The 15621-nt window shown below is 43.6% G+C and overlaps 1 protein-coding gene across 7 annotated transcripts in view; it reads left to right on the top strand.

Moving 5' to 3' along the window:
- The window catches only part of CCDC77 (coiled-coil domain containing 77), a 57733-nt gene that overhangs the window by 31763 nt on the left and 10349 nt on the right, over positions 1-15621 (top strand). For all 7 annotated transcript variants that reach the window (XM_084878409.1, XM_084878405.1, XM_084878406.1 and 4 more), the window contains 2 exons: positions 6144-6232; positions 7750-7898. In XM_084878409.1, the coding sequence (XP_084734535.1) occupies positions 6144-6232; positions 7750-7898 (238 nt within the window). The remainder of the gene's footprint in view (positions 1-6143; positions 6233-7749; positions 7899-15621) is intronic.

The raw sequence follows: 15621 nt of genomic DNA, 5'->3' as shown, positions 1-15621 counted from the left end.
TGCATTCATTGGTTGCTTCTTTTTTTGAATTTAATAAATCTTTATTGCTCAGATTATTACAATTGTTTCTCCCTTTTCTCCCATAGCTCCCTTCCACCCAGTTCCCACCCCACCCTCTGCCCTTACCTCCCCCCCACTATTGTCCTCATCCATAGGTGTACAATATTAGTCCAGTCTCTTCCTGCACCCCCCACACCTCTTTCCCCCTGATAATTATCAATCCATTCCCTTTCTTTGTCCCTGATTCTATTATATTCACGAGTTTATTCTGTTCCTCAGATTTTTAATTCACTTGATTTTTAGATTCACTGTTGTCTATTTGTTTATCATAATTTTTAATCTTTACTTTTCTTCTTCCCCTTCTTAAAGAATAATACTAGTTTTGTGGTAATAAACTCCTTTAGCTTTTTCTTATCTGTGAAGCTCTTTATCTGACCTTCAATTCTGAATGATAGCTTTGCTGGGTAGAGTAATCTTGGTTGTAGGTTCTTGCTATTCATCACTGAATATTTCTTGCCACTCCCATCTGGCCTGTGTAGTTTCTGTTGAAAAATCAGCTGATAATTGTAGGGGTGCTCCCTTATAGGTAACTAACTGTTTTTCTCTTGCTGCTTGTAAGATTCTCTCTTTGCCTTTTGCCCTTGGCATTTTAATTATGATGTGTCTTGATGTGGTCCTCTTTGGAGTCCTTTTGTTTGGGGTTCTGTGCACTTCCTGGACTTGTAAGTCTATTTCTTTCACCAGGTGGGGGAAGTTTTCTGACATTATTTCTTCAAATAGGTTTTCAGTATCTTGCTCTCTCTCTTTTTCTGGCATCTCCATAATTTGGATGTTGGTATGCTTGAAGTTGTCCCAGAGGCTCCTTACACTATCTTTAACTTTCTGGATTCTATTTTCTTCTTGCTTCTCTAGAGGAGTGTTCTTTGCCTCTCTGTACTCCAAATCTTTGACTTGATTCTTGTGTTTCTCTAGTCTGCTATTGGGTCTTTGTATAATATTTTTTATTTCAGTCAGTGTATATTTAATTTCTTGTTGGTCCTTTTTCATATCCTCGAGGGTCTCACTAAATTTATTGGCCTTTTCTAAGAAATTCTTGAAAAACCTTAAAACCATGGTTTTGAACTCTATATCCAGTCTTTTGTTCTCTATTTCTTTTGTTTGAGATCTCTTTCCTTGTCTCAGCATTTCGCTGCTTCCCTGAGTTGGTAGGGTGGTTTTGTGTGCTAGGTGTCCTATATGGCCCCAGTTACCTGAGGTAGACACTTTTGGTGCTCCCCTTTGTGTATTGTGTGTACAGCCTTGTTGTACTTAAGTCTTGATTTTTGTTGGTATCACTGGGAGGAATTGACATCCAGGCCAATTGGATGTGAGTATCAGCTGTGTCTACGCTGGGATACCTTTGGTATTGGAGACAATCTTATAGGATCAGACTTGCAAAATTGCAAAAGCCTCTGCACTCAGCTTGGATGGGGCAGAGTCTCAGGACTGAGCCTACAGTCTTGGCTTCCCATCAATCCTGCCCTTGTGTGCGCGCCTCAGACCTCTGCCTTCCACAGATCCCCTGTGCAGTCAGAACTGGAATTCAGTGCAGTCAGGAGCTTCCAACTCCTTTCACTATGGAGAGGCTGCTGCGGCAACCTCCCTGGTCAGATCTCTCTGTTCACACTCACTTGCCACTCTAGACCCTGCCCGCTTTGGCTCCCGGCTCCCCCGAGTCTCCCAGTCTCTGAGTCTCCAGGTGCCTTTCTCTACAGTCCAGACTCCATCCATATTAGCCTGGGTCCACAGCGTTTTGGACGGGACTGGGGTTCAGTGCAGTCGGAGCTGGGGTTCAGTGCAGTTGGGGGCTTCCTTTCCCCTTCCACCAGCCAGGCATTCGGCTGCCTTTCCTCTCTGTGGGTGCGTCTCCTTACCTCAGCGCTTCACAGCTCCCCTGATCTGTGAGCCTCTCTCCTTTCTAGTTGTAGATTTCCCACTCAGCCAGCTTTCCCATCATTTTGGATGATGTCCGTTCTGTCTTTTAGTTGTTTTGAGATTGTTGTGCAAGGCGGCAGTTTATGTGCTTACCTAGGCCGCCATCTTGGTTTTCCTCCCGGATGCTTCTTATATGTGCCCAACTGGGGATTGAACCCACAACCTTGGCATATTGGGCCAACACTGTAGCTGGTTTGGCTCAGTGGATAGAGCATCGGACTGTAGACTGAAGGGTCCTATTCCAGCCAAGGGCACATGCCCAGATTTCAGGTTTGGTCCTCAGTATGGGCCTGCAGGAGGTAGCTCATCAGTGATTCTCTCTCATTATTAATGTTTCTATCTCGCTACCCTTCTCCCTTCCTCTCTGAAATCAATAAAGATATTTAAATATATCTATAAGTCTACATTAATAAAAGAGTAAGATGCAAATTGACCATACCTTTGTGATGCCCACCAGCCAATCAGGAGTAATTATGCAAATTAACCCAACAAATATGGCGATGATGCAGGCATTCCATATCTCCCTAGCTGCTCCAGTCCTCTGGGCAGCATGAGAATGCGGAAAGTTGGCTCTAGCCAGTGGGAAGGCAGTGCCAGCAGCCAGGGAAGGAATGCCCATTCTTGCATGAATCTTTGTAGATCGGACCTCTAGTATGTGTGTGTACGCGTGTGCCTATGGTGACAGGTTGTAAAACAGACTTAGAAAACTTCTGGAAGCACAGAGTATTACTTAGCCCCTCTAAGCCCCAGTCATCTTATCTCTCTCTTTTAATGGAAATCTTAATTTTCTTTTTTTCACTGAAATACTAGAAGCCCAGTGCACGAATTTGTGCACAGGTGGGATCTAGCCGACCTGCCCCAATCTGGGCCGATTCAGCAGGGCTGGCCAGGGGGAGGAGCTGTGGGTTGTTGGCTGACCTGCCCTTCTCCCAGTTGGGGGGCAAGTTGCTTGGGTATGGGGCCAGTTGGGGTGAGGGTCTGCAGACAATTGGCTGGCCAGCCCCACCCCAGATCGGGATGGGGTGGCTTATCAGGGTCAGGGTCAGCTGGGGGGAGGGGATGCAGGCAGTTGGCCAGCTGCCCCTGCCCCCTGATTAAACACCCAGTCAGCCGAAATCGGTTTGGCTCAGTGGCAGAGCGTTGGTCTGCGGACTGAAAGGTCCCGGGTTCGATTCCGGTCAAGGGCATGTACATTGGTTGTGGGCATATCCCCGGTGAGGGGTGTGCAGGAGGCGGCTGGTCGATGTTTCTCTCTCATCGACGTTTCTGGCTCTCTATCTCTCTCCCTTCCTCTCTCTAAAAAAAAAAACACAAAAAACCACCCAGTCAAAGGGACAATTTGCATATTAGCCTTTTATTATGTAGGACTAGGGTTCCAGTGCACGAAATTAATGCATGGGGGGTGGTGTCCCTCAGCCTGACATGCACCATCTCCAATCAAGGACCCCTCAAGGGCAGTTGGACATCCCTCTCACAATCCAGGACCGCTGGCTCCTAACCACTTGCCTGCTGGATAACCCCTAACACCTCCCTGCCAGCCTGATGGCCCCCAACTGCCCTCCCCTGCCGACCTGATGATCCTCAACTGCCCTCCCCTACTGGTCTGATCGCCCTTAACCACCTCTGCCTTGGCCCCCACCACCATGACTTTGTCTGGAAGGAAATCGGACGTTCAGAAAATGGCCAGTCATTTGGTCTAATTAGCATTTTACCCTTTTATTAATATAGATAATTGAAAATATAACATTATATCAGTTTCTGGTATACAGCATAATGGTTTGATATTTCTATCTATACTAATAAAAGGGTAATATGCAAATTGGTCATGACACCCTCACATTAACAACCAAACAGCAGGTTGCGTGGGGCAACCAGGCCAGCAGAGGGATTAGTGAGGGATGACCAAACGACTGGCCAGCAGGCTGTGTGGGGCAACCAGGCTGACAGAGGGTTAGCAACTACTGACCAGCAGGCTGTGTGGGGCGACCAGGTCGGCAGGAGAGGGAAGTGAGAGGCGACCAGGCTGACGGGGGCAGTGCAACCAGGCCAATGGGAGAGGCAGTTGGGGGTGATCAGGCTGGCAGGGGGAGCAGTTGGGGCAACCAGGCTAGCAGGAGAATACTAAGGGGGGAGGGTTACTAGGCCAGTGGGGGGCAATTAAGGGCAATCAGGCTGGCAGGCAGAGATGGTTAGGGGTGATCGGGCTGACTTGGGCCAGTTAGGGGCAATCAGGCAGGCAGGCAGGTGAGCAGTTAGGAGCCAGCAGCCCCGGATTGTGAGAGAAATGTCCAACTGCCAGTTTGGGTCCGATCCCTGGGGTAAGGCCAAAACTGACAGTCAGACATTCCCTAAGGAGTCCTGGATTGGAGAGGGTCCAGGCTGGGCTGAGGGGACCTCCCCCTGTGCACGAATTTTGTGCACTGGCCCCTAGTATATTATAAGATCATTACAACAGTAAGTTTAGTTAACATCCATCATCACACATAGTTACATGTTTGTTTTTTTTCTTATGGTGAGTACCTTTAAGATTTATTCCCTTAGCATGAGCTTCTTGAATTATACAAGGAATTAAATTTTGTTCTGTACAATTTTAGTGTTGCTTTTTAAAATATCCTATATTAGAGGCCTGGTGCACAAATTCGCATGGGTGGGGTCCAGCTGGCCCGCCTCAATGGGGGCCTATCAGGCCCAACCAGCAAGGCCACAGGTAGGTGGTTGGCTGGCCATGCCCCCAATCGGGGTGTTGGGGATGGGGACCCAATCGGGGCCCAGATCAGGCCGGTTGTCTAACACAGTGCATGTCATAGCCACTGGTCATTTTGGTCATTCTGCCATTCCAATTGCTGGGTTTTTATATACATAGATATAGATAATGAAACCCTAATATGCAAATCGACCGAACGGCAGAACTAATGGTGGAACAATTAGTCTCTATGATGCTCACTGACCACCAGGAGCAAATGCTCAACACAGGAGCTGCCCCCTGGTGATCAGTGTGGTCCCATAGCTGGAGAACCACTCAGGCAGAAGCCAGGCTCATTGCTGGCAAGTGCAGTGGCCGTGGTGGGAGCTTCTCCCACCTCCTCAGCAGTGCTAAGGAGCAGCAAGCAAAGTGGTAAGGAGAGAGCAGGTGGGAAATTAGGAGCAAAGGGTTCCAGATTGCAGTCGGACATTCCCTGAGGGGTTCCAGATTGCGAGAGGGAACAGGCTGGACTGAGGGTCCTCCCCCCCTTGCATGAATTTTATGCATTGATCCTCTAGGATCTATAATAATAAAAAGCATAATACACTAATTAGACTGGACAGCTGAATGACCTTCTGGACGTCCTTCCCAATGAAGCCGCAGCAGCAGAGGCTGAGGCAAAGGCAGTTTGGGGAGATCAGGCAGGCAGGTGAGTAATTAGGGGCAATCAGCCAGGCAAGCAGAGGGGTTAGGGACAAGCAGGTGAGTGGTTAGGGGCGATCAGGCAGGTAGGAAGGAAGGTGGGCAGTTAGGAGCCAGTGGTCCCAGATTGCAAGAGGGTTCAGGCCGGGCTGAGAGGCACACACATGCCATCCCCCTGTGCATGAATTTTGTGCACCTGGCCTCTAATATATATGTATATATTCTTATTGATTTCAGAGAGGAAGGGAGAGGGAGAGAGAGATAGAAACATCAATGATCAGTGAGAATCATTGATGGGCTACCTCCTGCACTCCCCCTATTGAGGATCAAGCTCAGAACCCGGGTGGTGGGGAGAGGGAAGGATAGGTCATTGCTCAACCACTAAGCTACATTAGCTGTGCAGTGTTATTTATTTTAACAATAATTTTGTCTTTTAAAAACTGGGTGATACATCCTAATCAAAATGTTTAGATTTTGTTTTTTTTATTCCTTTCCCTTTCTGATTAAGATTTTGCAAAAATAGACACAGCTTCAAAGAAAAATTCAGTAGTTTATTTTTCAGAAAGATTGGTTTTATTATCCAGGTGACATTCAAGGAGAGTTCCCTTATAGAGACTTCTATTTGAAAAATTTATCACTAAAGTTATTGTAAGTTTTCACTGTTCTGCCTTTCTTTCTCTTTTAGGTAAAGGAAACTTAACTCCTCTGCGAAAATAATGCTGAACTTGAAGAGCAAAAAGAAAAGCTAAATAAAGGTCTTTATTGTATTTGTTTTCTATTTTAGATTCTAAAGTAAGCAAAAGAAAACCAGCAATGAGAGAGAAAGAAGAAACTGAGCAGTATCAAAGAGACATACAAACTCTCATCCTACAGGTAAAGAATTTGTTTTGACAGACAGAACAGTTTCTACCCATGAGCTTAGCTTTGCGCACCATGCCTTCACTGCCATGTAAGTATCTCCTTGCACACATGTTCTATCTAGGCATCATGTGATTAAGAAAATTGAGGTTATTTCTACTTTACAGAAAATAATTATTCTGTATTAACCATTCTAGAGATGTTATTCTGAATCTTCATTTCACTCAGCTTGTATGCTAGGCCCTATGGAATAAAACCATCATACAGTAAGAATTCCCTTTATGGTTGCCTGAGGGTTACACAGAGTAGTTGCAGTTGTCTGTGCTAATAGATCAGCCTTTGGGAGGTATATAAATTTATTTGGTGTTTGTGTTTTAAGTCTGAGAAAGTAACAAATCTTCCTCTTACTACCTGGTAATACTCTATCATTTGAAACCATGATTTTTTTCATCTACTCGCACTCAAGTTCCTTTCCCTATCAGGTGGGGAGGGGAGGACTATTTATTTAAATGACAATTTCTATCTTTGGCCAGTAATGTATCTCCATTTATTGTCAGACAGCCAGACTCAGACTCAGAGAAGGAAGGAAATTACATTATACTCATTTTGGTTCACTTTTTAGATGAAAAAAAAGAAAAAAGAAAATAATCATTCTGTTTTTGTGCAACTAGGAAGTATTTAAAAGGAGACAGTGCTAGAAGTTAAAAGGGGAGATAGTGAAGAGGTGAGAATCTTGGATATGGGAAACTGGGCTTTCATGCTTTCTCTGTGTGATGCAGATGCTTTGCTCTGTGTGAACAGTCTGCTCTTGTGTAGCCTAACCACATTTACAAGTCACTAAATAAGAAGGAGTGCCTGTTGAGGTTTTTCTTCTATTTGTTTTGCTGCTCTGCTTTTGTTTTGTTTTTTAATTTGTGTATTGTTGTTTTTGTGTGAATCCTCACTGGAAGATATTTTTTCCATTGATTTTTTTTTTTTCTTTTTTTTTAGAGAGTGGAGGGAGTGAGGGAGGAGAAGAGAGAGAAAAACATCAATGTGAGAGAGACACATCTATTGGTTGCCTCCTGCACACACCCTGACCAGGCCAGAGATGGAACCTGCAACCCAGGTATGTGCCCTTGACCAGGAATTGAACTTGAGACCCTTTAGTGTATGGGCAGACACTCTAACCACTGACCAACACCTGCGATAGTTGTTTGGAGAGGCAGGGTTGTTTGTTTTTTAAATTTTTCTGGAGAAAGGCTCATTTTTAGAGACAAGGATTAAAAGGAGGCAGGGAAGACTAGATACCTTGCCCTAGCTGGTTTGGCTCAATGGGTAGAGTGTTGACCTAGGGACTGAGGGGTCCCAGTTCAATTCTGGTCAAGGGCACATGCCTGGGTTACGGGATTGATCCCTAGTAGGGGCATGCAAGAGGCAGCCAGTCAATGATTCTCAGCATTGATGCTTCTCTTTCCCTCTCCCTTCCTCTCTAAAATCAATAAAATATATTAAAAAAAGAGTGGATATCTCACCCTTTCTGGCCTGTCTAGGTGGAAGCCCTGCAGGCTCAGCTGGAAGAACAGACCAAGCTTTCTAGAGAGCAAGTTGAAGGGCTCATGGAGGATAGACGGATCCGCATTGAGGAAATACAAGTTCATCACCAAAGAAATCAGGACAAAATCAAAGAGCTTACCAAAAAGTGAGTGTTCTAGAAAGCTTTACCCAACAGTTTTTAAAAATTTTCTGAGTGGTTTAAAAGTTAAGTCTTATACTTTTAGCAGCAGCATTATATTTCTATCTCTTTCTCCCTTTCCCTTCCTCTCTGAAAGCAATAAAAATATTTTGACAGGGACTGACAGGGACCTTGAGAAAGTTGTCTTTATCAGACACCCCTGCGCCTCGGTAGGTAGGGATCCAGGCCTTTCTAGGGATGCTATTCATTCTTCTCTTGAAGAGCTGGTGGGTATTTCACATGCTTAATTTAACCCATTTTAGGACTTCAGCTTGATCTTAGTGATTAAGAACTGTACTTTATCCACTGATATGTTATCTGACAAAATAGTAGAGCCCTTTTATTTGTCCCTTCATGAATCTGGGAAAATGTGACTTTACATTGTCTCTGTACTTACTGGGTTTTTTTTTGTTTGTTTGTTTTTTGTTTTTAATATATTTTATTGATTTTTTACAGAGAGGAAGAGAGAGAGATAGTTAGAAACATCAATGAGAGAATCATCGATCAGCTGCCTCTTGCACACCCCCTACTGGGGATGTGCCCGCAACCAATGTACATGCCCTTGACCGGAATCGAACCTGGGACCCTTGAGTCTGCAGCCGACGCTCTATCCACTGAGCCAAACTGGTTTTGGCTTTTTTTTTTTTAATTCTTAGGCAGTTTTCTAATTTTATGTATTATTATTATTATTATTATTATTAATTGATTATGGTCTCACATAATTGTCCTTATTCCCCCATTCCCATCCCAAACCCCTCCCTAGATATGCCTCCCTTAACCTCCGTTGTCCATGGCCACTGGCTAGGCCCATATGTATGCACACAAGTCCTTTGGTTGATCTCTTCCCCTTACCCCCATCCTCCCTTACTTTCCCTCTGAGGTTTGAGAGTCTGATCGCTGCTTCTCTTTCTCTGCATCTGTTTGTGTTGTTCATTATTTCCTCTAGATGTGTGAGATCATGTGATCCAAGAAATACCCTTGTAAGAACCGAAACTGCAACAAGCTGCTTTTGTTTCTTACTTGCCTGCCTTTCCTCACCTTTCTGCAGTGTGATTTCATTCCCATCCTTTTCTAAGCATACCCTTTCTAGGGTCATCACTGACTTCTTAATTTCTCTGACCAGTTCTCTTTTTTTTTCTTTTTTTTTTTTTAAGTAATTTTATTTTTAAAATATTTTTATTGCTTTCAGAGAGGAAGGGAAAGGGAGAAAGAGATAGAAATATAAATGATGAGAATCATTGATTGGCTGCCTTCTGCATGCCCCCTGCTGGGGATTGAGCCTGCAACCTGAGCTTTTGCCCTTGACCAGAATTGAACCTGTACCCCTCAGTCCACAGGCTGATGCTCTATCCACTGAGCCAAACCGGCTAGGGCTGACCAGTTATCTCTTTCTCGTTGTAATTAGTATCTTTTTGCATATTTGGCACCTTCGATAACTGTGTCTTTGAAATTAATCTCTTTTGATATCTGTAACACCTGTTTTTTTGGTTCTTTTAACCTATCTAATCCTCCTCAGCATTTTTTTTTTTTTTTTGTCTGGTTGCAGTGGCCTAATCTGTGCTCTAAAGACATCTTCAGTTGAATATGTTTGAAAACCTCAAATTGACCATGAAACCAATCTGTGTTTTTTCCCCAACAGGCACCCCTTCCTCCATCTCAAACCTCCCACTTCATTCTCTTTCCCATGTAGTTTAATGACATCATATCCAGTTTTTTGTTTTTTTAAAAAATATTTTTATTGATTTTTTACAGAGAGGAAGGGAGAGAGATAGAGAGCTAGAGAGCTAGAAACGTCGATGAGAGAGAAACATCGACTAGCTGCCTCTTGCACACCCCCTACTGGGGATGTGCCCGCAACCCAGGTACATGCCCTTGACCGGAATTGAACCTGGGACCTTTCAGTCCACAGACCGATACTCTACCACTGAGCCAAACCGGTTTCGGCGACATCATATCCAGTTTTTCAGGCTTGAAACTTCAGCATTATCTTCAACTCTCCATTCTTCTTCCCTAATTCCAGGCCCTATTGAGTGCAAGTCTAAGAAGCCTCTCAGATCATTCTCTGCCTTTCCATTCTTACCATATTGGTTCGAGTTATATTCTTGTTTATATTGTTGAAATAATCTGTGTTCTTCCTAGCATTGGTCCCTTTGTATTCATTCTTTAGTCTTCCTCACTATTACTAGTAGCTCCTGCATTAGGACTTAGCAAGTGCTTAAAAACATTTGATAGTTCCCTGTTTAGCTTATAATAAAGGCCTAATACCTTCACGTATATTATTAGGTACTTTATCTGGCACTAAATTAGCCTTTCAGTCTCACCTCCTTTTCTGTCGCTGTAGTTCACCTTGTTGTTTAAAATAATATATGTTGCTTATAGAACACTTGCTATGTGGTAGATACCTTGCAATGCAGTGTTACTTCTTCTCTGAAGCCTTCCCAAGGCCAAATTAAATTATTCCTCCTCCACATTCCCATAATGATTAACATGCCTCTGCGATGACACTTATCATCACCTATTCTAATTACTAGAGGCCCAGTGGTCCCTCAGCCCAACTGTGCCCTTTCACAGTCTAGGACCCCTCAGGGGATGTCCACTGGGAGAGTGAGCCTAAGCTGGCAGTCAGACATCCCCTGAGGGTTCTTAGTGCTGCCACGGAGACAGGAGAGGCTCCCACCAGTGCTGCTGCGCTTGCCAGCTGTGAGCCTGGCTTCTGCACTCCCCCTGTGGGAGCACACTGATCACCAGGGGGCAGCTCCTGCATTGAGTGTCTGCCCCCTGGTGGTCAGTACATGTAGTGACTGATATTCCACCATTTGGTCGATTTGCATAGTAGGGTTTTATATAGGATGCCTTTGTTCCTGCAGGGTCTTGCCCTATGTGAATAATAGACACACTATAAACATCTGTTGAATACTTGGTGGTGCTTATCAAGTTGTATCTTGCCACCTCTTTTCTATGTTAAACATTCCTACATTTTAAAATATTTATGTTATATTCTTCATCCCTTCATTGTTTTTTTATTGTCTTCTCAAACTTTCCTAGTGTCTATTCCTTTATTTTAAAATGTTCGTGATTAGCCGAAACTGGTTTGGCTCAGTGGTAGAGCGTCGGTCTGCGGACTGAAAGGTCCCAGGTTCGATTCCAGTCAGGGGCATGTACATTGGTTGCGGGCACATCCCCGATGGGGGGTGTGCAGGAGACAGCTGGTCGATGTTTCTCTCTCATCGATGTTTCTAGCTCTCTATCTCTCTCCCTTCCTCTCTGTAAAAAAATCAATAAAATATTTTTTTTAAAATGTTCGTGATTAAAGTTTCATATTCAAATTAAGATTTATAACCAATATAGGCTAGACAATTTCTTATGCATAATAGCATTTTTACTTTTCACTGGATTGTAATTGTTTTTAAAGGAACAGTATTTTTTAGCTCTTCATTGTTGAGTATTACAGATATTCCCCCATAATTTTCTCCCCAATTGTCCTCCTCCACTGGTTCCTGCCCCACCTGAGGCATTCACCACCCTATTTATTGTCTGTGTCCATGGGTAATGCATGTATGCATGTAAGTTCTTCGGTTAATCTCTTCCTGTCCCTCCTCCTCTATTCCCTCTGAGGTTTTTCAATCTGTTTCATGTTTTCATGCCTCTGGTTCTACTTTATTCATCAGTTAATTTTGTTCATTAGATTTCTTGTTCATTTTGATTATTAGATTCAGTTATTGATAGTTATGTATTTATTGCCATTTTATTGTTTATACTAGAGACCTGGTGCACAAAAATTTGTGCACAGCAGGGGTGTCCCTCAACCTGGCCTACACCCTCTCCAATCTGGGAACCCTCAAGGGATGTCCAACTGCTGGTTTAGGCTTGATCCCGGTAGTCAGACATCCCTCTCACAATAGGGACTGCTGGCTTCTAATCACTTGCCTGCCTGTCTGCCTACCTGATTGCCCCTAAACGCTCCCCTGCTGGCCTTATTGCCCCCAACTTCCCTCCTCTACCGGGACTGGCCTTCGTGCTGTGCAGAGCCACAGGACTCCCAGGCCTCACGGCACAGAATGGCCACCGGGCCCTGCCTCTGCTGGGCATGCAGCCATCTTGTGGTGATGTCACTCATGTGGGTATCGCATGAGGACGTGACACCACCTACACTTTTATTATATAGGATTGTGATCTTTTTCTCCTCCTTCTACTCCTCATCTTTACTCCTTCCTCATCCCTCTCCTTACTTTTCTTTAAGAACACCCTTTAACATTTCATGTAATACTGGTTTGTTGATGATGAACTCCTTTAGCTTCTTCTTATCTGTGAAGCTCTTTATCTGACCTTTAATTCTAAAAGATAGCTTTGCTGAGTAGAATAATCTTGGTTGTAGGTACTTGCTATTCATCAATTTGAATGATGTCCTTCCCACTTCCTTCTGGCCTGCTGTTGAGAAATTAGCTGACATTCGTATGGGTGCTCCCTTATAGGTAACTACTAACTGCTTTTCTCTTGCTGCTTTTAAGATTCTCTCTTTGCCTTTTGCCCTTGGCATTTTAATTATGATGTGTCTTGGTATGGGCCTCTTTGAGTTCATCTTGTTTGGGACTCTCTGCACTTCCTGGACTTGTATGCCTATTTTTTTTCAGCAGGTAAGGGAAGTTTTCTGTCATTATTTCTTCAAATAGGTTTTCAACTTCTTGCTCCCTCTCTTCTCTTTTTGACAGCCCTATCATGTGAATAATTTACTTGAAGTTGTCCCAGAGGCTCCTTAGTCTTCATATTTTTGGATTCTTTTTTCTTTTTGCTGTTCTAATTGGGTGTTTTTACTTCCTCATATTCCAAATCTCTGATTTGATTCTTGGTATTCTCTATTCTATTATTGATTCCTTCTAAGTTATTCTTAATTTTAGTTAGTGTATCCTTCATTTCTAACTTGTCATTTTTTATGTTGATGTTCTCACTAAGTTCCTTGAAGTTCTCAAGTTCCTTGAGCATCCTTATAACCATTGTTTTGAACTCTGAATGTGGTAGTTTTCTTTTACTTCTTTTTCTGGAGATTTCTCCTGTTCTTTCATTTGTGTCATGTTTCTTTGACTCTGCATATTGGCTGCTTCACTGTATTTGATTCTATATTAGGTAAAGCTGCTATGTCTCTTGGAATGGTCGAGTGGTCTTGTGTAGTATGTGTCTTGTAGGGCCCAGTGGCTCAGCCTCCCCAGTCATCTGAGTTAGGCACTTCCAGTGTGCCCCTGTGCAGGCTGTGTGCACTGTCCTATTATAGTTGAGCCTTAATGGGAGGAATTGGCTTCCAGGCCAATTGGCTGCGTGAACTGAAAGAGTTGCTGTGCAGGAGATGCCTCTATGGAGCAGGACTTTCTTCATTGGGATTTTGGTGCTCATTATGTCTTCCCCTTGAATATGTCACTGGTTGATGTGGTAGGGTCATAATCTGTTGTGGTCTGAAGCTGACCACCAGGTGCTCTGGCTGTGGGTCCTCCAACCTGTGTCTTGCCTGGGCCACCCAGCACGAGCTACAGGGTAATCTGCAGATGGCTGCTACTTGCATTGAATTTCGAAGGGCCCAGGAGAGGCCAAGGTGTGAAGCAAGGCAGGCTACTGTTGGGCCTGGGGCCGCTTATTGAGTGGTATGGGACATGATGACACCAGCTGTTGCTTGTTTGGGAGATTTTAGGAAAGTCTGAAGCCTGAGCAGGACAGGCCATTCATATACAAAAACCGCTGCAAACAGCTTGGGTGGGATTGCAAATTGGGTGGGACGAGGTCTCAGTGAATCCAACCAGGGCAGAGCTAACAGTGTGAGCTAGGTTGAGGGAAACTTCCTGTTAGCATTGTGGTGGGGAAGTCTCAGCAAAAGGACAATGACCTCTGCCAGTACTTTTGTCTGAGAGAAAGCTGCCTCCCAGTTTTTGCCCTGATGCCAGACAATTGAGTTCCTCCCCGAATACCTCTAGATCCTTTCAAGCTACTGCCCCAACATTGGAGCTCAGAGGGAGTGCGTCAGAGTAAATCTGTGTATTGGCCCTTTAAGAGGTATTGCTTGAGACTCCAGCAGCCCCCATGTCACTCATGGTTCTTACAGCCTGGAGTTATGGGGACTTCTCTTCCCCACATTGGAACCCTGGGCAGAGGAGTCTGATGTGGGGTTGGGACCCCTTGTTCCTTACAATGGAGTGAGGGCGGGGAGGTGCTCTATGGCCAAGATATCCCTCTGGATTAAAAAAAACTCCACACATGGCTGTGGGACCAATCCATTCCATACCTCCACTCTTCCTATCAGTCTCATTGTGGTTTCTGCTTTAATGTGCAGTTTTGGGCCTTCCATTCAGCCAGATTTCAGGTGGTTCTGAATGATGGTTGTTCTGTGGTTTAGTTGTAATTTTGATGTGGTTGTGGGAGGATGCAAGAGCCGCTTTTAACTATGCTCCTCCTCCTGGGAACAGTATTTTTTAATTGTCATAGTAATTTGTAATTTTATATTTGTTTTCCAGAATATTAATATCCATCCTAGTTTAGCATCATCTGCATGTCTGGCCACATGATCAGTTCCTTCCATTATGTCATCCTAAGGATATTAAATGGCATGAAATCCAAGTGCCCTTTTGGTATCACTTTCAAACCATTGGTACATTAGCAAGACCATACTTTCCCAGTCTGTAATTGAGAACATAATGTCAGATAGAATAAAATAACTGTTTTTATTAAATAATTGAAAGGAAGAGATAACCTGTGGTAACTGAATCAGTCTCTCCCTCTTTATACACACATACATATATCTAAATATATATTTTTTAACCTGCTGACAGTTATTCTACTTTGTGCCTGGCATTAGGCTATCATTTTTCTCTTGTCTTTTATTCATGAAAAGAACTAAATGGATCTGACATTATTTGCTCAGTGGAAAATTATAGTGATTGTCTCACAGTATTTAATACTCTTTGCAAACAGCTTCAGGGGTCCTCAAACTTTTTAAAGTGGGGGCCAGATCACGGTCCCTCAGAGAGCTGGAGGGCCGGACTATATGAACTACTAATTCCTACTGTAACACCTCGGCTGCGCTCACTGCCCAAAAAACCTGGCGGGCCGGATCAGATGCGGCCCGCGGGCCATAGTTTGAAGACCCCTGAGCTAGATTATTTGAATCAATATTTTTCTAGGTGTTGCTATTAAATTGATGGGTTGCTTACATCTAGGGATATTCTTTGTTGTAGAGAGAAACCTCATTTTTCTATTTCTATATCTCAATAGTCATCAGGAATCTGTTTAGTACCTTGTGTATGTCTATTAGTTGCTGCTGTCCTAGAAAGTTTGGTGATAGCAGGACAAAGGTATATGGTAAGTAAGTATATGCTTTCACTCAGGTTGGAAAACATGCATGTTGGCAGTTAGAACATGATGGTTTATAAGCAATTATAGCACACACAGGAGACTAGATTTAAACTGATAAGGAATTTCAGACAATGGAGAAATTAAATGGCCTGAAGTTGTCAAGATGACTGCATAGAGGAAGTTATCTTGAAAACAAAACAAGATTTGATATTGGGCAGTTTACATGTGCAGCACAGCATAAACAAACACAAAGTTTCTGATATTTTATATTTGTGTTAACACTCTGAACACTCTGAGTTACTTGTTTATCGTAAAGTCTAGTGTTTTTGGGATAGTCCATACTTATTTATGCAGGCTA

The sequence above is a fragment of the Pipistrellus hanaki genome, assembly GCF_964339955.1.
Source record: "Pipistrellus hanaki genome assembly, chromosome: 3".
Lineage (NCBI taxonomy): Eukaryota > Metazoa > Chordata > Mammalia > Chiroptera > Vespertilionidae > Pipistrellus > Pipistrellus hanaki.
The sequence above is the reverse complement of the archived record's forward strand: the minus strand, read 5'-3'. Positions and strand labels throughout refer to the sequence as shown.